General features: G+C 42.8%; 2 protein-coding genes across 8 annotated transcripts in view; one reads left to right on the forward strand and one right to left on the reverse strand.

Moving 5' to 3' along the window:
* Positions 1–22,068, reverse strand: part of CRYM (crystallin mu) — a 37,919-nt gene that overhangs the window by 4,578 nt on the left and 11,273 nt on the right. For 5 of the 7 annotated variants that reach the window (XM_075899454.1, XM_075899455.1, XM_075899453.1 and 2 more), the window contains one exon: positions 21,569–21,653. In XM_075899454.1, the coding sequence (XP_075755569.1) occupies positions 21,569–21,653 (85 nt within the window). Of the gene's footprint in view, positions 1–15,956; positions 20,945–21,005; positions 21,280–21,568; positions 21,654–22,068 lie in introns of those variants that run through there. The other 2 variants (XM_075899456.1, XM_075899457.1) reach the window with 2 other exon arrangements.
* ANKS4B (ankyrin repeat and sterile alpha motif domain containing 4B) lies at positions 2,879–11,186 on the forward strand. Its single transcript, XM_025185038.2, has 2 exons — positions 2,879–3,184; positions 10,078–11,186. The coding sequence occupies exons 1-2, from the start codon at positions 3,021–3,023 to the stop codon at positions 11,162–11,164; spliced, it is 1,251 nt and encodes a 416-aa protein (XP_025040823.2). The 5' UTR covers positions 2,879–3,020; the 3' UTR covers positions 11,165–11,186.

A 22,068-nucleotide genomic window follows, 5' to 3' on the forward strand; every position in this document is an offset into this window, starting at 1 on the left:
ATTGTCCAACGCTAGCCTTGAACACCTAAATTCCTGAGGCAGTGAATTAGCAATTCTGAAAAACTAATTTCCCTTCAAGGTCCCCAGAAAACTGGCCATGTTGAATGCCAGTTGATTTCAGACATGAATAGGAAAATAGCATTTCAGATGGTAATAAGGGCAAAAGTCTTCTTCCATTCAGTGCCCCTGCACTACTGACCTTATCCGAAGGAAGAATGAATCTCCTGAATATAGCTGAATTGCAGGAATGAAGAAGGCAAAAGACCAGATCATGTCCTCTGCTCCTTGGCACTAGCAGTAGGAACACCTGCAAAAATGACCCAAATATTGTTGGCTGGAGGGAAGATAAGCCTAAGTGGTATTCCTGCATTCCCTACAAAAGCCCCTATATGTGCTCTTGTGCATAATACATGGTATAGCATCAAGACCAAGGATGCAGCTTTGTGAGAGCTGGCATCGGTTTCTTCCCAGTTTCTGAGGATTCCCTGACTGAGATTCACCGCAATCCTGCAATGAGCTGTTCACCAGGTGACCCTGCATAGAGCCCCAGTGACTTCACTGACTGGATCTGCCAGAGTGGAGATAATTGCAGGAAGGGCCCTTAATCCACACATCCAAATACTCCAGCTCTATACTATCATGCCCTTCATTGGGAACCCAGAAAGGAGATGGGGAAGGGGGCTGATGCAGAACCATTAAGAGTTCATTTGGGATGGCAGTGGGAGTTTTGCTAGTGCAATGACTGGAAGACTGAACTCTGGCTACAGTTAGCAGTTGTTATTGTCAAATCACGTAGCCACAGTTACCCAGTGTGACTGGATTGATTCATCTCAGAGCTTATTAGCATCAATGTATCTCTGTAGACAGTGGAGAGCTACTTGCTTTCCCTCCTATGGCTCCACCATGTGAAGTTGCCATTTATAAAAGCTGCAGTCAGGAAATGGTGTATCTCATGCAGAACAGATGGCACAACAGCTCTGTCTTTCTCCTGGGCATGAAGAAAAACAAGATTCTGAACTGTCTGTAACTGTTGTAAACAAAAATGACCCTGTGGTCTTAAAATCCAAATCATTTGTCTATCTGCCTGTATGTTATTTAAACCCTGACCTTGAAATTAAATAGGAAAATAATCATCATGGATGTTGAGAAATCCAATCACAAATGAAAACTGCTAGTTAAATAATCCATTAGTTTACAGCAACACGTACAACAGCAGCTGAGTTTCTCCCAAGCCTGGTACGACATTTCAATATGAAGTGGAATAGTTTGGAACTTCCTTTCAGGACAAAAAGAAAAGGTTCATTCTCACTGTTCAGGAGGCTTAAAAAGTTCCGTTTTGAGCTCTCCTGTTAGAAGAAAAATCTCCAGGCAGGCTGAAAAAATCAGCTCATTTGACAATGAATCATTTATTACATGTTAAGCTGAAGTTTTAAGATTGGGAGACAAAAAAGACTACCAAACACCAGGCTTTTAGAACTAGATGGAGTCTTTGTTTGTCCTTTTATGTGCTGTCTGGTTTACTCTGTGACATAACTAACAATAAGGTTTGTGGTGTCCTGTAGTTCCTTTCTTCTTGAAATAGGTTTTGCTTTGCCATCAATTAAAATTTGCAACAAAAAGATCTATAACATTACAAATAAAAGTGAGCCTTTCATTTTGAGATACTGAGATTACATGGAGACCAGTGTTTTGTGCTATGGAAGCTAATAAATTTGTCTTTATAATAGAAACCAATAATTTTGGAGAGACATATTGTCCAGGTGCCCAAATAGGTGCCCAGTCAGCACGCTGATCATTTAGGCACTGATCAGGTCTCCCAAACTCAGCAGTTTTGTCGACGTATGTAAACCTCATTCTACGAGGAATAACGCCTTTTTTCGACAGAGTTCTGTTGATAGAAGGCATTATTGCATCTACACCGTCCTTTGTGTCCACACTGTTATGTCGACAAAGCAAGCTGCTTTGTCGACAGAACTGGCTGTAGTATAGACGCTCTTTGTTGACAGAAGCTTTGTTAACACTATCTGTCGACAAAACTTCTGTTGACAAAACCCTGTAGTCTAGACACACCCTAAGGGCTGGGGGAGGAGCACTGAGCTCTGGGCAGCACTTAGAGCAGGCTGCCCTCACCCCGGCCCTTTCCGCCCCACCCCTCTTGGTAGCTCCACCACTCTTGGTAGCGCAGAACCTGCCCTCCCCCCTTGCCCAGGGGCCCACAGAGGCTGTCAGATCTGCTGGTTAGGCCCATGTTATATTGCAAGGTAGCAATTAGAAACGAGGCCTAGGATGTGTACTATTTCCAGCTCTGGCTTTAACAGTAGGAGTTAGGTACCCCAATACCTTTGATCATTTGGCCTCAATATCCCATTTGTAAAACAGGGATAACAATGCCTATTACATTAATCAATATTTGTGAAGCCCCTTAAGATCGTTGAACAAAATGGGCTATCTAGATGCAAAGAGCCATATTCTTGGGTTTATTTCCATCTTATGTGACAGATGATGGGACTTTAACATAATCGGCTTCACTGGTGATGATACATTCTGCCAAGTCCAAGGGATGCTGCTTCTACAGTATTTCACCTGACAACATCAGGATTCATCTTCTTAACATCAATGGTGAAAGTCTGGCCCCATTTAAGTCAATGGCAAAGCTTACTTTAACTTCCATGTAAACAAACTTCTACCCCGTAGGTATAAAAAAGAGAGCAGGGACACAGCAAATGGAAGAAACTCAGATGCTGTTCCGATGTAGAATCCTAGAGTTAATGGTAAACGTCACAGCCACCCTTCTTTAAAACCAAAGCAACTATTTGTGGGTAAGCTGCTGCATTAACTACATGGAGATCTGCATAAGTAGCCTACTGAGATGAACTTTGCCTTCTCATTTCTATCCTGCTGTAGCTGACGTCTCAGCTCGTAATTATTAATTAACTATCCTGAAGGGGAAGTGCAGCTATGCATCTCAGCTTTAATTCAGAGCGAGAGACATCACCTCAGGGTCCTGAGAGCTATTGGAAATGACGACTCGGTATCACAAAGCGGCCGCGGATGGCAACCTAGACCTGTTGAAAGAAGCCACCAGAAAAGATCTCAATACTGCAGATGAAGATGGAATGACTCCCACCCTCCTGGCGGCTTACCATGGGTACCTGGAGGCAGTGGAAGTTATATGTAGGAGAGGGTAAGCATAGCAGCATTTGATCTCCCAAAGCCTGTGGGACAAAATGATTCCTTGGTCTGACTTGGATGTGCTTTTGGGGATGTGGTAGTGGTAGGAATGGGTCTTAACATTTAAACAAATAGTTGTAGATTGTTTTATACTTGTGGTATCAGTATCTTCTTCATGTCAGTTACACTGATTTACACCCTAATGCTGTAAACAGCTCCAGGTAAGCAGACCCTGTATTTCCATTGAGCCCCACTGACTTCAGCTGATTTTTTGATGATCTCCAGTTATCCCACAGCACTAGATGTGTAAGCTACTCCATAAAGAGACATCCCCTGCAGCCCCACTGACTTCTAGTGCTGCAGGATAACTGGAGATTGGCTGTTGACTTCAACAGGAATGGAGATTGTGTCCTTTGTTTTAATATTTCCTTTGAAACTGACTCAGCAGAGAAATGCCTTCTAGATAAGTCAACGGGAGCAAACAAAACATTTTGTTAAAATGTTAATGCCACTTGTTTCCAAAGTGCAGATATTTTGCAAAGTTAAATACCTAACAATCCCACAGTGATTTTCTGAAGGAAACCAGGATTGTGAGTTAGAGACGCTTGAACACAAAATTATGATTTCTCTGCAGTTTGTAATATTTGCAACAGTAATCCCTGGGTAGCATGCAGTGCTACTGTTGAAGCTTTAGTTGGGATTCTTGCAGACTGAATTTAGTGTTGCATAAACTTCCAGGAGCTGTCCTATATTAGTACTTGGTAGTAATAATATTTCTAATTCTAATTGCTAAAAGTACTGATAGCAAAAAAATAACAAAAAGTCACTCCCTTTTCTAGGTTACCCACATATTATGTCTCATCTGAGTCTGCCTTTTTGGCTTTGATCCTGCAATAAGATTCATCAGAGGATACTTTTTTTCCTGTGCTGGGTCCCATTTAAACAAATGTTCTTTCAAGTAGGAGAGGGAAATTAAAATCAATCGGTCCTTTCATGTGGATTACACTGAATCAAAGAGAAGATCAGAAAACCAATGGAAAATTAATAGTTATTTAGCTGTGTTTTGTCTTTTTCTTACAGACAGAATGTAAAAGAAAGAATGAAAATGGGTTCTGTGCATGGGAAAACATAACAGCTAGAGGCCTGGCCATTGATCTTAGGTGTGGCAGCAGTAATACTTTAGTAGCCATAAAGAAGACCTTTAAACTGTGTGGTTATTGCTATAACCTTTGGAAAACTAAAAATAGAGGGGCTGGGTTGGTATAAATTGAAATAGCTCCACTGACGTTACTGAGCTCAACAGAGCTATACTCATTTACAGCAGCTGATTTTTGATCCGTAAGGTGTATAAGATAGACGAGAAAGTGCAATTAAGGGTGCATCTACACAGCAGGTCTTAACTCAAAATAAGCAATGCAAATTGAGGTATGTCAATTGCATAGCTTATTTCAAAATAGCTTATTTTGAAATTGGGAGTGTCTACACCCGGGGCTGGATCTGGCCCACAGACCACCCTGCCAGGATGCTTAGGCACATGCAGCTGCTGCATTTAACACTGTCCCTGGGTTTCTCTGCTCTGCAGGGAGGGAAAGGCTTCATGCAATCTCCCCGCCCCCAGCCCAATCCTCAGCTCTGATTGGCCAGAAACAACCAGACAATAAGAACTGACTTTAGCTAATCTCTCAGCTCTGATTGGCTGTAAACAGCCAGCCAATCAGAGCTGAGAGATTGGCCTGAGCTACTGGGGCATCAGGATTTGAGAGCCACATGGAGGGAGCAGCATATATTTTCAAGCAGACTGGGGCTGTCGGCCAGGAGACAATTAGGTAAACTCCTCCCAGCCAGCACCTGCCTCTGGCACCACAGCCCCTCATACACCCCTACTCCCTCCCCCAGATCACCATCCAAATCTCCTGCACCCCCTGCCCCAGGTGATAACCCCCTCCTACACCTTGCCCCCAGGCCAGAATCCTCTCCTGCATCCCAATCCCCTGACCCAGGTCACAACTCCCACCTCCACCAAACACCCTCTGAGACCTCATACTGTCTCCTGCACCCCAGTCCCTTACCCCGTGTGCCCTTCTGCACCCAGCCTCCACCCTAGACCCTGCACTCCCCTCCACAGAAAAGTGCAGCCCTTGACCACTTACCAAAATCTTGGAGTGGCTCCCTACAAAAAATTATTGCCCACCCCTGGTCTATACAGCACTTATTTTGAAATAGAGCACTCTTCCTCCAACTTCCCTTGCTCCTCGTACAATGAGGGTTACAGGAGTTGGAGTATGAAGTCCTCCAGCTTGACAGTAGTTTGACACTATTTTGAAATAACTGCCTGCTGTGCAGAAGAGGACTAAGTTATTTCAAAATAGCGGTAGTTATTTTGAAATAGTGTTGCAGTGTAGATGAACCCTAAGTCAAGGCATAAGTCATGGAGCAACCAAACTTCCACAAGACCATTTTTTCTCTTCATTTTTAATTTGAGACAAGACAACTTTGGGATTCTGTTGCCATCCAAAGCCTCAGATTAATACAGTTTTTAGGAACTTGTCATCCATTTTAACCTGAGATTCCCTGGCTTTGTAGGTAGTCCACAGTGACTCACAGACACACTGTTCTAGTCTGAAAAATATCCAATTGGGAAGATGTTGAGTTTCGGAAGCTTTTAAAAGGAGGCTCCAGTCAGATGGTATTTTCTTGGTAGCTTTAATTTGTAATAAAATCTTCTTATTCTTGAAACTGCACAGTTTTCTGCAGTTTCCTGACAAATACATTCACATACAGTGGAAAATTTTCCTTAGAAATGGCTGCAGATTTTCAGGCTCTGATGGCTGGAACATATTCAAATGAATATAAAACAAAACCCAGTAATAATGAGCCATTGTCATCTACATTCCACTTTGCCCTAACAGTCACTTGCCTGTTTCCTGCGTACTGCACGAGTGGAGAAGAAAATAAGAAATTCTTCCCCCCACTCCCCTTTGCTACCTCAATGACTGGGAGAATCAGCTTCCTGTGAGCTAGCAGGTTTGCTTTCTCCTCTTGCCCAGGAGTTCAAGAGAGCCAAAAGAGGGCAAACCCACAACCATGCTCCTAATTTTACCCATAGTCCCACTGAGCTGAATGAGAACCTGTGCGTAGTCTGCAAAGTACTTTGAGATGCTAGCAAATTACAAATGGCCAATGGTTAAAATGATGAACATAGGCAACTACCTTTTTTAACGTACATCAAAATGATAGAAAGGATGGCCTAGTAAGGATGCTAGTTTACTGGATTTAATTAACTACTACATCACAGGTTTCCTCTGTGATGATGAGCAAGTCATTTAGTTTCTCAGTGTTTCAGTTCCCTAGCTGAAAAATGGAGGTGGTAACACTGTTCTACATAACAGAAGTTGTGAGAAAACACTACAAGGTGGGAGGTTCTCAGATACCACAGTAATGGGAGCTAAATAAATGACTTAGAATTAAAGGTGAATCATTTAGCAAGGGTGGGAATCTTTTTTGAGTTGAGGGCCACTGACCCACATAGGAATCAGTTGGGAGCCTCACACAAGTGAGAAGCAAAAAACAAAACACCCCAAAAAATCCACCCGAACCCTCACTGACATGGCTCCCCACATTCTTCTCTCACACCAGAGCATAGGGAACACATTTTGTGTGCTCCAGCCCCGTGGTGGGTCAGTAGGGGGGCTGGAGTGCCAACACAGGCTCCCCATGTGGGGAGGAGCTTTGAGCCTCGGGGCCAGATCCAGGCAAGCCCAGGGCCACATCTGGTCTTCGGGCCATTGTTCCCTAGCCCTGATTTCAAGCATCTCTTCCAGCAATATTTGATGCCCAAGATTGATGCCTGCTGGAGAGTTTGTGATACAATCTCTTCCATCCACATTAGACAAACGGTGCTCTGAACTTTAAAAGCTGTTGAAAAGTATGACCACACTGGGTAAAAAGATTTACAAAATGTAGTTATCTTCTGAGCCACTGGTAGTATCATTTAAGTCGGCCAAATATAAGAGAAAAGATTGCAATTTATTCTAATGTATAGATATCAGGTTCATGTGAAATTAATGCAAGAGGGAGAAAGAAACTATACTTCTCACTGGTTTTAAATTAAAATGATTGGATACGACAATTTTATTTTCAAATGAATTTCTGCTTTTAAAAACCCAGAGGCAAAAACAGCCTAAGAAGAACAAAGGAGTTGAATCAAAATGATAGCTTTTGTCTGCACTATATTTCATTGCAGTGAAGACAAATGTGTAGTGTCAGGCTTTGTTCTTAATAATTTACCTATTAACTACAATAAAAGTTGCTTCCATGGATACTGTAAGTATGTACTGAGACAGTCAAACACAGTAGACTCCACTCTTTGTGCCTGCGTTTTACATTCAAAAGGAAAGGCTCATCAATAATTCCTAAAAACATATTGGCTACGTCTACACTGGCACCCTTTTCCGGAAATGCTTAAAAGAGAACAGTTTTCCGTTATAAGTATTTCCGGAAAAAGCGCATCTACATTGGCAGGATGCTTTTCCGGAAAAGCACTTTTTCCGGAAAAGCGTCCGTGGCCAATGTAGACGCGCTTTTCCGGAAAAAAGCCCCGATTGTCATTTTCGCGATTGGGGCTTTTTTCCGGAAAAGACTACTGTGCTGTCTACACTGGCCCTTTTCCGGAACAGTTTTTCCGAAAAAGGACTTTTGCCCGAACGGGAGCAGCATAGTTTTTCCGGAAAAACACTGACAATTTTACAGTAGATCGTCATTGCTTTTCTGGAAAAGCAAGCAGCCAGTGTAGACAGCTGGCAAGTTATTCCAGAAAAGTGGCTGCTTTTCCGGAATAAGTGGCCCAGTGTAGACACAGCCAAATTGTGTGAAATCATGGTCCCATTGAATTTCATGAGAATGTTTCCATTGACTGCAATGGGGATGGGATTTCACTCACTCTAACTCAGGGCCTGATCTTACTCCTATTGAAGTCAGTGGTAAGACTTTCTGAGGTGCTCATCTGAAACACCATTCCCAACAGCTTCCCTTTGCCTAGGTGGGCAGCAGGGCTGGCCTTACCATGAGGCAAACTGAGGCGGCCGCCTCAAGTGCCAGACTGTGGGGGTGGGGGGGGGGCCACTAGGACCCAGAGTGTAGAAAATTGTGTCTGCTGCTGGTGAATATGTATTCTCTCTGCTCTAGATGCACAGCATAGGTGTGTGCAGCACATTTCATTAGGATGTGCACCCAGGGAATTTTTTTTTTAAGGCAAACATTTAGGCTACGTCTACACTGGCCCCTTCTCCGGAAGAGGCATGCTAATTTCTAACTTTGGAATAGGGAAATCCGCGGGGGATTTAAATATCCCCCGCGGGATTTAAATAAACATGGCCGTCGCTTTTTTCCCGGCTTGGGGAAAAGCCGGAAAAGAGCGTCCAGACTGGCTTTCCAGACTTGAAAGTAGGAATAAGAGATCCTCTGGAATAGGGCTTTATTCCGGAGGATCGCGCCAGTCTGGATGCTCTTTTCCGGCTTTTCCCCAAGCCGGAAAAAAAGCGGCGGCCATGTTTATTTAAATCCCGCGGGGGATATTTAAATCCCCCGCGGATTTCCCTATTCCAAAGTTAGAAATTAGCATGGCTATTCCGAAGAAGGGGCCAGTCTAGACGTAGCCGTATTGAATACTCAATCATAAAGGACATGCTGTGCGTCAACGTGGGCTTTCTATATATTTCTACATTTGGCACTTATTGCATAATACAACACTCCATACTTTAAAACTAAAAAAGCGTATCATGCGATTAAATTAAAACGCAAAGCCACTTTTTTTTGAGACATTAGGGTGTACCTGGGCACACCCGGAACACCCCCTGCACATGCCTATGATGCACAGAGATGGTGGAGTGCCATGAGAGGAGTAGAACAGGAAGAAGGCAGAATTGAGACCTGTCAAAGTTTTGGCCCAAACGAGGGGGAATGGGGGCATCATTTGAGCTCCCTGCCTCAGGTGCCAAAATGTTGTGGGCCGGCCCTGGGAGGCAGATGGTAAATTGTTGCTGCTCTGCACCAGTGCATGTCATCCCATGTTGGCTCCATCATACTAGCTGGCTTGATTACAGGTGCAGCCTTCCCTCACCCATTCCCTCCGCTCTGCTCAAGGGAGTTAGTGAACAAGCATGCAATGCCTGGAGCCAAGACCTGGAAAGCCCACTCCAGGATACAAAGGAGAGTTCTTATGCCTGTGTGGGCCTGTAGTCCAAGTCACATTCTAGCCCTAAGGCTATGCCTACACTGCTGGCTTTTGCCTGCAGAGAGCATGCAAATGAAGCGCTGATTAGCATTTTGTCATGCTTCATTTGCATAATCTATTTGATCTGTTTTTGTGCACGAGGTTTTTGTGCAAAAACAAGCAGCGTGGACGTTTCCTTTTTGCACAAGCTCCTTATGCCTCTGCCTTGCGCAAAAACAGCTCTAATAGATTATGCAAATGAAATGCAACAAAATGCTAATCAGCGCTTCATTTGCATACTCTCTGCCAGCAAAAGCTGGCAGTGTAGACAAAGCCTAAGAGTTTGCCCAGTTTCACAGAGGAAGTTGGTGTTAGGGCTGGGATTAGAGCTCAAGCCATACATCTAGTCACATTCAGCCCTGGCATAAGCATCATTAAAGATAATGGGGTTGTAGCTGCATCCACTTACAACAGGGCTGAACAGGGGCAGATATAGGGCAGGGCGAACGGGGCGGCCGCCCTGGGCCCCATGCTTTAAAAAGCCCTGCGCATGCGCTGTGGCAAAGGGGGGGCCCCGCAAAACAGTCATCTGCCCCTGGGGCTGAATGTGGCCCTGGATAACATTTCCGCTGTATTGAGTGCTATGTTTGAGCCATGTTTTGACGTGCCCACCTTCCTTCTATTTTGCTTTACAGTGGTGACCCTGACAAGTGCGACATCTGGGGGAACACTCCTCTCCATCATGCAGCTTCTAATGGTCACATCCACTGCGTTTCATTCTTGATTAACTTTGGTGCCAATATATTTGCTCTGGATAATGATATGCGCACTCCGCTGGATGCAGCTGCCAGCAGGAATCAGAATGAATGTGTCAGAATCCTAGACAAAGCCGCTACCGAACAGAATGTAATGAATCCCAAAAGAGTCTCCAAACTCAAGGCCCAGGCTCTGAGGAATGCAGAGAAACAAATCAAAGAATGTGAAAGGCGCCAAGTGAAACACCAACATGAAATGACCAAGAATTATAACAAAGAAAAATATGGATCAATGAATTCTGCTGGTGGCACTGCCTCCAGGACAAAAGTGTCCAATTTCTTTATTCCAAATACATTGGGCTCTTTCCCAAAAAATCTGAAAGACACCTTCCGTATGAAGGCAAAAAAGAAAGATGAAGACACAGGCTATGAGAAAACACAAAGCAATGGCCAGGAAGATGATAGGGCTGGGCGGACAACTGTGATGGATGTATTCAGTGAAAAAGATGAAGATGAATTATGTAGTGACTTTAAAGGGAAAAATATTTCTGAAGATGACAGTGAGCAGGAGCATGTATCAATTTTCAAACGGCCCGGTCTTGGCAATATTGTATTTAGAAGGAATTTGGCTGCAGGGATAAATGCTGAAGAGATGTTCTCTGAGAAAGAAGAAATACGTTTTAAAATGCCATCTGAGCTTTTTCGGCATGAACAGGCTGAAAGCACAAGTGAGTTAGACATTGAAAATGATGTTGATGTCCCTTGGAATGAGGATGAAATTGGGTGGGATGATGATGAAGCAGAGAGCACCCCCCTTGAAGTATTTCTGGCCTCACAGAATTTGAATGAGTTTGTTCCTGTCTTCATGAAAGAAAAGATCGATTTAGATGCCCTCATGCTATGTTCTGATGAAGACCTACTGAGCATACAAATGCAGCTGGGCCCAAGAAAAAAAGTCCTCAGTGCAGGAGATAGAAGAAAGCAGGCACTGGAGAAACCTGGAAAGCTTGTAGATACTCGTTTATAAATAAATGATCCTATTGTAATAACTATGCATTAATTCATTATCCTTTTGCTATTTTAAAGCCATGTGTGGTTCTTTGTTCAGGCATCTTCCACTGAAAAAGACAAAATGGTTTCTAGCTGATTAAGTATGCACAATGGGTCCAAGAAAGAACATCAGTTTGAATGGATGACTTTTAGGCTACGTCTAGACTGCATCCCTTTGTCGACAGAGGGATGCAGATTAGGCACGTCGAAATTGCTAATGAAGCCAAGATTTAAATATCCCGCACCTTATTAGCATAAACACAGCTGCTGCTTTTTTGAAATTTTTTTCAGAAAAAAACAGCAGTCTAGACTGCTAAAAGAAAGCCTTTTTCGACAGATCCTGTAAACCTCATTTTTTGAGGAATACAGGATCTGTCGAAAAAGGCTTTATTTTCGACAGATCTGCGTCTAGACTGTTTTGGGGGGTTTTTCCCGAAAAAACTCCATTTTGAAAAAAAGCAGCAGCCAGGTTTATGCTAATGAGGCACGGGATATTTAAATCCCGGCTTCATTATCAATTTCAAGGTGCTTGATTTGTGAACAGAGGGATGCAGTCTAGATGTAGCCTTAGATCATAAGGAAAAGGAAGAGTATGGAGATAGGTAACAAGGAAAGGGCCAGAGGATGTTGTGAAGGCCAAGATTATAACAGGGTTAAAAAAAGAACTAAATAGTTTCATGGAGGATAATTTCATGGAGCCCACGAATGGCCTTTAGGCAGGATGAACAAGGATAGTGTCCCTAGCCCCTGTTTGCCAGAAATTGGGAACAGCTGACAGGGGAGGAATCACTGGATGTTAAGTTTGCAGATGATACCAAGCTTGGAGGGGTTGCGACCGCTCTGGAGGATAGGGTCATAATTCAAAATGATCTGGACAAATTGGAGAAATGGTTTGAGGTAAACAGGATGAAGTTTAATAAAGACAAATGTAAAGTGCTCAACTTAGGAAGGAACAATCAGTTTCACACATACAGAATGGGAAGCGACTGTCTAGGAAGGAGTACGGCAGAAAGGGATCTAGGGGTTATAGTGGACCACAAGCTGAATATGAGTCAGCAGTGTGATACTATGGCAAAAAAAGCAAACATGATTCTGGGATGCATTAACAGGTGTGTTGTGAGCAAGACACGAGAAGTCATTCTTCCGCTCTACTCTGCGCTGGTTAGGCCTCAGTTGGAATACTGTGTCCAGTTCTGGGCACCGCATTTCAAGAAAGATGTGGAAAAATTGGAGAGGGTCCAGAGAAGAGAAACAAGAATGATTAAAGGTCTAGAGCATATGACCTATGAAGGAAGGCTGAAAGAATTGGGTTTGTTTAGTTTAGAAAAGAGAAGACTAAGTGGGGACATGATAGCCGTTTTCAGGTATCTAAAAGGATGTCATAAGGAGGAGGGAGAAAACTTGTTCATCTTGGCCTCTGAGGATAGAACAAGAAGCAATGGGCTTAAATTGCAGCAAGGGAGGTTTAGGTTGGACATTAGGAAAAAGTTCCTAACTGTCAGGGTAGTTAAACACTGGAATAAATAGCCCAGGGAGGTTGTGGGATCCCCATCTCTGGAGATATTTAAGAGTAGGTTAGATAAATATCTATCAGGGATGGTCTTGCCATGGGGGCAGAGGACTGGACTCAATGACCTCTTGAGGTCCCTTCCAGTCCTAGTATTCTATGATTACCTGTTCTGTTCATTCCCTCAGAACCTGACATTGGCCACTGTCCAGAAACAGGATGCTAGACTAGATGAACATTTGGTCTGAGCCAGTATGGCTGTTTCCATGTTCTCACATTTTTATGTAAAAGAAATAGTTCCAGGGCTGCATCCTTCTCCCCTAAATCTCATGCTAAGCATATCTTCTTTTTCCAGTCTTAATAACTTAAAATATTAGTAATAGTCTTCCCTGCACTTCATAACCAACACACCACAAAGCATTTCTAAACAGCCAGAAAACTTTGTTTTTCTGTACCACCAAATAAGATAGTTTTCAGACTCTGAATATGTTGCAGCAAGGTGTCTTCACAGAAACTATTTGAGAACTGGGGGGTTAATCTTGCTTCTGACTGTATCCCACTGACCATAATAGGTCTGAGTGAATGAACTCATTGTAACAGTAATTTTCATATTCTTCTCATTCATGTTATCTCTCTGCTCAAGAAATGTTCCTTAGTTTTTTTAAAAAGTAAAACTCCTGAGAGAGCCACATTGGGTTTGAGTTGTATGGTCTTCTTTCTTGTCAGACTGGGTGCAAAAGTTACTGTTCTGTAATGGATATAAGGTCCTTTAATTACAAAAAGATGTAGGCTTTTTTCGCAGGGGATGAGAAGTGTTGGGTAGCATTTATATCTGTTTTATTTCACATGCCCCTTGTTTGATGTCTCAGGTCAGGACCACACTATAGCAAAAGGTCGCCTTAAGGTATGCAATTCCAGCTATATAAAAAACATAGCTGGGTTCGACATATCTTATGCTGAGCTTCCTCAGAGTAGAAAGTTGATGGGAGTAACGCTCCCATCAACTTCCCTTAGCTCTCGCGAGGAGCAGAAGTTCTGACGTTAACAACGACACCCTCAGCATTCAATTTAGCAGGTCTTTACTGGACCCACTAAATCAAACTCCGGAAGATCAACCGCTGCAGCAGCAATCTTCCGGGAAGTGAAGATGTGGCTTTAGGAATGCATTTTCCCAGTTTAGTGTTGGAAATTAGGGCCCTACCATTTCTAATGGAATCTGTAATTCTAATGCCCAGTATTTTCTACTGGTCACTCATAGTCTCAACTTGGAAGCTGTATGTAACAGGGTGTATGTACCCCTAGGAGGGAAGGAAAAATAACTCTCCATCCTAGATGGAACGTGCACAGCTGGGCTCCCCTCATTATGGAATAGATCTTCAAAAGGAAGTGATGGCACTATATAGGGAGGCCTTGATTCCAGGAGAACCAACCTATTCCCAAATGCTGGATTGAGAAGACCTCTCAATTTTGTCTACAAAATACAATTGCTCAGAGAGTTTAGTCCTCTCTAGAAACTTCTGGTTCCATGTCTTGTAGGGATGCATGGCTGTGTGATGAGAGTTAGTCTCTCCTCTTAACCTCCCTTGTACTTGTTGGGCCTCACTCGATGAGCTTAGGCAGGGATCTGTTCCAGCCCCCACCAGTTAATGGTTCAACCAGTCAACGGTTCAACCAGTCAACTTTGCTAGTGATGTCAGTCTGACAGATTTTCAGGAGCTGGGCCTCTACATCTCTTAGGTAGCTTTGGAAAGCTCAGCCTATGCTTACAGGATTGCCCTGTTGCTCATCTGTGAGCCTAGTAAATACACTAAGTACAGCTTGTGACAGGCTGGATCACAGAGATCTCTTTGAGAGTCACCTGATGTGCTGATCACACCACTGAGCCCACCAACCTGCCCTGTGCGGTGCCCCAACACCCCCTCCTGCTGAGCCAGAAGCTCTGGTTTCCATAGAAAAAGCCCAGAGTTGGGGTAACAACCCCCCAGCAGAGTAGCACAGACACTGGTAACAGCTCGGTTTTGGGAGGCCTCAGCTACAGGGACTTGATAGCACCTAGGAGCACAGCCACAAATAGAGTCCAAACCCCTCAATAAATCCATCTTACTCTCTATGAAAGCTCTACCCAGAGTAAGCTCATAACTAGGGCCCTGCCAAATACAGATGTAAAATCCCATTTAATTGGTTAACCAGTAAAATATTATGTTTAATCAGTTGATTGATTAAAGGGGGTACGGGTGAGGGAGAGAGGGGATGCTTCAGCCCCACTTGGCTGGAGTGCCCCCCCCCCCACCTGCCGAGGCCAACCGGGAGCAGCCCCTCCCACTCCCCCCTCTCCCAGCACAGGCACCTGACTGTGGGGCACCCAGGCCCACTGTAAACAGGCTGCTCCAGCCCCTGCCGGTTAATGGCTAACCAGAACCTTAAGGGTGATGCTTGCCTGTTAATCTTTCACATCTCTGCTACCAAATCCACGGTCCATTATGGACAATTTCACAAACATAGGATTTGAAAATTGATGAATTTCATGTTTGTAGCTGTTTAAAGCTGAAATTAACCTAAATTTTCACAATGTTGCAACGATTGGGTCCCAACCCAACAGGAGATGGGAGTCACAAATCTGTTGTGGGGGGAGGGGGATCATGGTATTGTCAGCCTCACTTCTGTGTTGTCTTCAGCTCTGGAATCTGAAGGCAGCAACTGCAGAGCTTCCTGAAGCTCCAGGAATTTCCAAGAAGTAAATGTAGGTCTGGTCTGGTCTGGTCCCCCTTGCCTTCCACTGCCAGAGCAATTTGCAGGGGAGAGACAGGTCCTATCTTTCCCCTGCCTAATCTGAGGTTGGAAGCCCTCTTTGATGGGGCCCTCCAAGCAGCACAGGGAAGATAGGATCCAGCTCCACAAGTCTCCAGCTGCAGAAATCTCAGACTTCTGTCTAGTCTCAGACAGTGTCCTGCGGCAGGAGGAGGCACCCACAAATGGGTCTGGTCTGGTTCCCTCCTTCCACTACCAGAGCAGTTTGCAGGGGAGGGACAGGTCTTGTTCTTGCCCTGCCCAGTCAGAAGTAGGAAGCCCTCTTTTATGAGGCACTCCTAGGAACAAAACGACATCAGATTTCTCACGGAAGGGCTTATTCCATGGGTCCGTGTGGCATTTGTCAGGCAATGTAATTAGTAGGTCCCTACTCATATACTTTGCTCTCTTTATTGATGAAAGAGACATATGCACAACTATTGTTCCTCCACAGGTAACAATTATTAACACTGGGTTTGATAATAAACAAGAGTGATTTTATTAAGCATAAAAAGTAGGATTTCAGTGATTGCAAGTGAAGACAGATGGATCAAGTAAGTTATTAAGAAAAATAAAACAAAACATGCCAGCTAAGTCTAATACACGAAGACAATTTGCTACAAATCATATTTCTCACCCTACTTGTTATTTCAGGGGCAGTTCTTAATAAGCCACAGCTGATCTTTTCCTTTGAGCTGGGCCTCGCAATGCTTCTCCACCCCTCTTGTTACAGTTCTCGTTACAGTGTCCTGGTGTCTCCTCTTAGGGTGGGGAGGCAGTTTCAAAGCCAGCTGAAGACCCTTACTCTTTGCTTCCTCTCCCTTAAATAGAACTTCCTCAGGGCGGGAATCCTTTGTCCTATTTCCCCTCACTCTGGAAGAGTACAAAATTGAAGATGGATTCCTGAACCAGGTGGCATGGTCACATGTCTTCACAGGACCAACCACAGTTTGGGTTTACAGGAAAAACAAAACTATTTACAGCTTGTTGTCTTGAGCACCAGGCCATTAAGTTCCTGAAGTACCAGCTTTCATTAGAAGACCTAGATTAATAAGCAGGTTTACCCTTCATATTTCTAAGTTCACATACAAAACCGATACATGCCGACAAATTGAATACACACATTCAGTGGATTACAAGCTTTTCAACGAGAGGTTACATGCCACATTTTGCATAAAGCATTTCTGAGCTATGCACATTCATATTCAAAAACATATTTCTGCAAAAATATGAGGGTGTAGCGTCACACAGCAACACTGGCTAAGACCAGTGGTCCATCTTGCTCAGTATCCTGCCCTTGGATAGTGGCTAGTGCCAGATGCTTCACAGGGAATGAACAGAACAGGGCAAGGATCAGATAGCCCACAGCCTGTCATCTAGTCCCAGCTTTCAGCAGGCAGTTACATCCCTGGTCATCTTGACTAATAGTCACTGTTGGATCTACCCTCCATGAATGTATCTACTTCTTTTCTGACATTGCCTTTGCAGACACTGGACACTAGTTTTTAATCTATTTAACACATTTCATGATCCTCTCTTTCTGCTTCCTCCTCCTCTTCAACAACCTATCTCCTTGCCTCAACCACACTTAACACTATTCATTTTCCTCCATGGAAGGCAATGTACCGATGCGTCAACACTTCTACTCGGCAGGTTTTCTGGAGTTCTATTCTGTGCAACTTACAATTGCTGCAGTGCTTAGCACGTTAATTAAACCAGACAGCATTTTTCCCCCCCACATAAAAAACCCATTTAGGTAATTGACTGAACGTTTAACAAAGAAATCAGATCTTGAAAATATTTATGTGCTGGAGGGTGTCCTAGCTGGGCTATTTGCCAAGAGACTCAAAGGGACAAATCCTGTCATTCTGAGTCAGGCAAATTGATTGAAAAACTCAACGGATTTTGCCAGAGTATAGACTGCTGGACTGAGCCCGTGAATACCTCCCTTTTCTTATTTACCTGCTAAACCTCTACCTGCACTGACTTTTCCAGGGGGCTGGAATCCAGTTACAATTTGCAATCTTCCCTTATTCCTGGTACCCCACACATGTGGCTGATGTTTATTTAGGACTCATCACATCATCAGCCTAGCTGTGAAATCACATAGGCCTTGTCTCCACTTACTGAGAGATCGGAGCTGTGGAGCTTGTTCTCCTGGAGGTTGGATTCAGAGGGTCTAGAAAAACTAAACTGACCTCTAATCATGTCCCCTCTGACTCTGATGTCCACTGGGTCGCAAGGACAAAAAGATGATGACAGGAGAGTTTCTCCCATCGATCTCCTTGCAACGGGAAAGCTGAGGAAATTCAAAGTAGGTACATTGACTCCAGCCACACTTATTCACAAGCTGGAGTTGGTTCAACTTTGCCCCATGGCCTAAAGATGGTACTACTACATAGCTACCCCTACCAGTTAGCAGTAAATCTATGCTGATTTGTTGCCTGTTTTGATTTCATCTTTAGGTACATAAATAGCCCGACCCTTTATGTTTCCACCCGTAAATCTGCTTTATTGCTACCACCTTTGAGGATCAGCAACACCTAATAACAGCACAGACAGCAAAATCCTATGAGGGGGCTTACTGCCTGGAGGCACATGATAAAAGTTCCTTTGTTTTAAATACTAAATAAACCCTTTTCTTGAAGCAATTCCTTTGAAGAATGACACCTTTGATAAGCGGCTCCTAATGTAGGACAGCCCTCTGGCCACTTGTTAATATACTCCAAATTATAGCATTTTAGCTCTTCATGTATAGAAGCTGCAATGCCATTTCCCAAAGCTCTGTCATGAGCAGCTTTCCTTGTTTAAACAAACCTTCTGCCCATTCACAAGTCTCTATAGTTGACCCAAAATTCAACCCATTAGTAATAGTGACATAATTATGCAGTGCCTTTCACCAGGCAGAGCTTCATACACTGTGGGTAAAAAAATCCAGTCAACTATATGCCCATGCAATTATGTGTCGAGTCCCACTGGTGTGCTCAGCCCTGTACAGCATATGGAAGCAGTGGCTCCTTTCCCACAGAGCTTACAGTTTAAACTGGACAGGCAGCACAGTGAATACAAAGTGTGCAGCATTACCAGAGACTGGAAAGTCCAGTCTCAAGAGTGATGCAGAGCTGGCTTGTTTTCTTTTCTCTCAGCAAGTAATTTACTAGAAGGGATAGACATGTTGATAATGCAGTGCTAAAAATTGCAGAAAAATGCAGCACAATTTAAGTAGAAAAAAGTTGTTTTAATTTTCTAAAAAAAAAAAATTAAAACAAATAATGAATAAAGGGAAAGATTACAAAAAAGGAAAATTTCCCCTTTATTTTAACTTACACATCAGTTGCACATGACACACATCCTGAGATTGTGCCACTGGGATTTGTGAAAGTAGAAAAATAGATAGCATCCTTTCACAATTCCAGCTTTGATCTAAGGGAGCAAAGTGTATTCAACTCCCACTGAACTTCAGTGGGACTGGGCATTTAATGTTCCTGGGCGCCTTTGGAAATCCCCTCTGAACGTGCTGCAATTATGCTACAATTAAATGGTCCTCTGAGTCTAGTATTGGAAATGCTAATGGAAAATACTGAGATATGGAGTCAGAAAGTGAACCATCTGATAGCAGTATCTTGATAATGATCACATTTTGGCAACTATTTAACATAATACCCAAGTGAAAAATGACCAAGAACTATTTTATTAGAGAGTTCATATGGATTTTGCACCCATGTAAATGAGAGCATTGTTTGACCCAAAAGACATAGGTATTGGTTACACATCAACTCTGAATCTGTACAAATTAGACTCCTATCCAATTTACTCCCTTTTTCTCACTGGTTTAAATAAGGCTTGTAACTTGCACACAAATTATGTACCTGTGACTTTTGCCCATTATTCTCTTTATAAATTTTCTCATGCACCACCTAAAGATTTAACAATAAATTCTACTGTACCACCTCTGACTGCTTCCCTATACTATACTAGCAGCATTACAAATTACTGTGCTTCTACATTCCCATGGAATGAAGACATTTTTAATGACCCACAGGGTATAAAAGGTAGAGACAAGCAATTTTATAAGGCACAAATGCAGCCCAAGGTAGGAGCTTATTTCCTAAGGCAAGAGCCACCTTTTTACAGATGTAAATGGTTGGGTTGTTAACAGAGTAGGCTCCCTTCCAAGAAAGGATCACACAGGCTCCTTTAAAACAAAGTTCATATGGCTAAAAGCATGATTACCAGTCCATTCACCTACTCAAGACACAAACTTCACCACTGAAAAGGTTTCTCTTACCTCTGGCAAGTTTAACCCACTGGAATAAGTCAGCATGGCTCTAACCTAACTAAGAAAGCCTTAGTAGAAAAATCAGGAAATCTCCCAATAAACAATATTGCACATGTTCTATTTATTTTTAAAGAAAAAATGGTTTAAACTGATAATACTAAGTCCTAGCATAGCAAGACACTGAAAATTAATTAACTACTTATCCTTTTTCATGAACACACTCTAACTGTAACCTACAACATTTCTAGCATTCCAGATCTCTCTAGAGAAGAGCTACTCAACACACAGCCTGCGAGCTGCATGTGGCCTGCAGGCCATTTACTTACGGACCACAGTGCAGTTTGGGTTTATGCAGGGCTCAACACGCAGCCCATGGGTGGGATCCTTTGAACATGGACTCTACTGGGAACATGCTCCACAACAGCGAGGTGTCTCTCAGGAGGGGTGAGCATTGAAAGACACAAGCAGAAGGGCTGGCTAGAACAGATAGGTACAGGGCATTGGTGTTTCTAGCTCCCAGGGAGAAGGTGCTGGGGCACTGTGTGAAAGAAGCTATTTGCATATATATTTGCATATGCAACCACACTTACGTTGTGGCACTCGGCATGAGTATCATTGTGGACCCCAGGACTTCCAAAGTTGAGTAGCCCTGCTCTAGAGAATGAATGGGAAGATATATGAATGATAGTGCTTTCGTCTTGCAGAGAACATGTTCCACTGGGATCTGAAGTGAGATAGCTATGCTTAGTGATAGGGCACCAGATTTAATCTGCAGTCTCCACACTAGTGTATTTTACCACAGTATTGATTAGCTCTTCATAGATATGAAATCTATACACAGTTTTTCTGTTGATTATGTTACATTAGGGCGCAAAGTGTGTTCTTCCATAGGATGTTAAAATGCACAGAAATACTTTTGTTAGTAACTTTACAAACATTAGATAACTGATATTAAAGAATAAAATTAAATATGTTGTAATTTTAATATTAAAAGTTATAAAGAACTCTACTTCCTCAGGAATAATTTCCTTTTCTTATAAAGAAATGGCACAAGAAAACTAAGTGTGAACTACTTTTTCTATATTGTTCTGTCCTTCTTAATAGTGCAGGCTCTTCATTTTAGTTACCAGCTGACCAGGAATCATAAACTAATTTTGCTGCCACAGTGTCTTCAATTGCCATCCCTGAAATATACAACAGATTTGAAGTCACCTACAACCAATACTTTGGTTGAATGAAATAATTTAACTTCACAGGAAAACAGAATGACTAGACAAGAAGTTAACAGCATCAGCTAGCTGATAGATTGGGGCCCAGCGTGAAAGTAGTTTATTGGTTTCAATCTAACTCCCATTGGACAACTATCCATGCTGTAAAAGCTACCATAACAGGAACCAATGGAGCCTTGCTAACAAGTGATTCAGCTTCAACCATGGTAATCCAGTTTTCTGATCACTTCCAATACTGTCATATCACTTTCTTGTCACATCACCTTCAAGTCAAACAGACTTCTGGGGCACTAGAGTAGGACATTTAGGGTAGAGCTATGTTAGTAAGCAATGTTGAGTAAATGGAACTTTAACAAAATGGACAATGTAATTTTCTGTCATGTCTGCTCTCCTTTTAACATTGATTATATTAGTCAGAAAGGAGGGAAAATACACATCTTATGCTGTGGCTACTGTCCTCTGTAGAGTGTGTTGGGACTGCAGCTTTGAAGGTCATCAACTTTCACAGGCAAGAAGGACTTGGAAATAACAAGGCATTGTTCTTTGTCAGATTTACACATAGAAGGGGGTTGTTCTTACCCAGTGATTTGAACACTGTTGTTTTTTCAGGCAAGGCTGGTTTTGTTCCTTTCACTACCTCTCCCAGCTCAGCAAATATCTCTGCCTGTGAAACCAATGCACATTTAAACTTGATATCCATGACAGCCATCGAGAGAAATAAACTGGTTTTGAGTGATTTTAAAAGAAAAGGAAAAAAAAACATAAAATACTGGAAAGGTTCTGTAACTGACCCCTTTCCATGGTAAAACAGATGGATGTTAAGTAATTTAGAAACTGGACAGAAATTCCAGAAGAATAACATGGTTTTCAAAAAAAAGCATCAGCTTGAATTTCTTCACTCAAAAGGACTGACCTATTACCTTGCTGACAAAGATAAACTGAATTTCATATAGTTTAGTGTGTTGGTCTTTCAGCTGAAATCTTAAAAATGAAAACTCAGTTGCTAAATGTGGACATTAAAAGATATCCCATAGCATTTTGTGTAAGGGCATGACAAAATGTCCCCTCTCCTCAACTGT

Source organism: Pelodiscus sinensis, chromosome 16, assembly GCF_049634645.1.
Source record: "Pelodiscus sinensis isolate JC-2024 chromosome 16, ASM4963464v1, whole genome shotgun sequence".
NCBI lineage: Eukaryota > Metazoa > Chordata > Testudines > Trionychidae > Pelodiscus > Pelodiscus sinensis.

Coding starts and splice junctions, on each gene's coding strand:
- ANKS4B (XM_025185038.2), top strand. CDS start 3,021: ATGACGACTCGGTATCACAAAGCGGCCGCGGATGGCAACCTAGACCTG. Junction 3,185..10,077: donor GAAGTTATATGTAGGAGAGG/GTAAGCATAGCA, acceptor TTTGCTTTACAG/TGGTGACCCTGACAAGTGCG.